Source organism: Ascidiella aspersa, chromosome 5 (genome assembly GCF_963924565.1).
Source record: "Ascidiella aspersa chromosome 5, kaAscAspe10.2, whole genome shotgun sequence".
Classification (NCBI taxonomy): domain Eukaryota; kingdom Metazoa; phylum Chordata; class Ascidiacea; order Phlebobranchia; family Ascidiidae; genus Ascidiella; species Ascidiella aspersa.
In genome coordinates this window covers 20,204,587-20,206,402 of record NC_139451.1, presented here as the reverse complement: position 1 = coordinate 20,206,402, position 1,816 = coordinate 20,204,587, and the positions used below count along the sequence as shown (strand labels likewise).

The following is a 1,816-nucleotide window of genomic DNA, read 5'->3' as shown; positions in this document are numbered from 1 at the left end:
TATCCTTTAGCTCCGGCTCCAGCTCCGGAGCCATCAAACACACACCCAATGACTCCGGCTCCAGCTCCGGAGCCACCAGTCACTTATCCAATGGATTCAGATCTATAGGCATACATTTTTGAAAGCTGCTTTCGTCCTGGCTATATTAAATATGTTTTGTAGGATTTTACACAATAAAATACATCAGTTTAGTAGTTTGCTTTGTATCTATTTCAAATTCTGTTAAAAAAAGAAGCAGTTTACATTAAATTAGGAAAAAATCCTACTCTTGAATGAACTCTTTGTTACTCAATATCAAAAAATCATGAATCACTAATTCCAAAACTAACGAAAATGTAATAAAAAAATTAAACAAGAGCAATGAAAGTTTAAAAACGAATAAAATGTAGGCTTTATAGTGCTCGTACTGTTAAACATACCGCTAATAATTGTTTCAGTTAAAACAAGGTTTATCGCACTAAATTTGATCTCAGAAACAAAATGGCTTCCAGCAAATCCTCCCTCATTGAAGCTTTAAGGTCAGACCGAATAATACGCAGAGCTGAAAACAACCGTTCCACACTAACTTGAGTAGGAGGAAGAGCAGTTACAGTGTAGGCAACCTTCTTAACATTTTCTGGATAGTGCTCTATTGCTTGAAGAACACTAAGTTTAGAGGACCGGTCAATCTTTTCCAATTCAATTAATGACTTTTCAAAGCATGCTTTAAATGCAGCTTCTGGATTTGGTTCTTCTCTTTCATTTGCAAGGCGCTGCCTTTTAGCCTGTTTATCCAGATGCTTTTCAAAATCAAGCGAATCGTCAGATAGAGAAGCTGTTGAGGATGTTTCATGTTCACTCAATGAAGATGTGGCATTTTCACATGTTTCGTTTGTTCTTGAGAATTCATGCATACGAAAGGCTATATCAACTAATGCACGTTTGCCTCTTAGTGCTTGTTCCCTGTTTAAGGTTATTCTGTACATAGGATCAACATATATCGCCGACAAAAGCACATCATTGTTCATAAGTTTTGTCTCCCGGTGTTGCATTGAGGTCCTGATTGCATCAGCTAACTTTCCACCAATTTGGGAAAGCTTAAAAATGAGTGTCTTCCACTCTTTGTAGAAAGAGCCTGGTGTTAAATGTGCAGATTGCATTCGTTTTGTTGCAAGGAAAGGGTGTCGTAGCAATTCTTCCAGCTGTTTGATTTCATTCCATTGATTTTCTGTTAAAGTGATATTAGGGTGTGCCAGATCCAGTAAACTGTCCTTTAATTCTAATAAACGTTGAATCATGAGATAGGTACTGCCCCACCTTGTTGCTTGGTCGATAATTGCACCTTTTTTCAATTTCCGTTTTAGAATTGCATCTATCTTGGGTGTCCTGGCTGTTATAGCAATTTGACGAACTTTACTAATAAATCTATCCATATATTTGTCCTTAAGGCCATCTCTCACAGCTAACTGCAGTGTGTGAACTGCACAACGCATATGAGCTGTTTTCGAATAATCTGACATTCCTGGCAGACACAAAACACTATTCAATACTTCATCTAAATCACTATTATTTTCATCGGCTTCACTTTCTGCTAAAACTCCCCTTATGCTACTGGTTTCACCCATCTCAACTTCAGTTAAAACATCCAACTCAAAGCTGTCTTCTTCAATCTCAGCTTCTGTTAAAATATTTGATTCATTGTATTTTTCGATTGAACTTGCCATGTTCGAAGCGTTATCAGTAACAATGGCTAAAATTTGTTGTTTTGTCAAATTAAATTCTTTGAGAACAGTTTCAAGTGTGTACTGAAGAAAATCACTGTTGTGTTGTGCTCGAG

At 37.0% G+C, this 1,816-nt stretch overlaps 1 protein-coding gene across 1 annotated transcript; it reads right to left on the bottom strand.

The window, feature by feature from the left end:
- On the bottom strand, positions 1-1,325 carry LOC146145300 (uncharacterized). The gene has a single exon (XM_083390275.1). It carries the CDS (start codon positions 1,275-1,277, stop codon positions 450-452), a length of 828 nt encoding a protein of 275 aa, XP_083246401.1. The 5' UTR covers positions 1,278-1,325; the 3' UTR covers positions 1-449.
- Between the last annotated feature and the right edge of the window lie 491 nt (positions 1,326-1,816).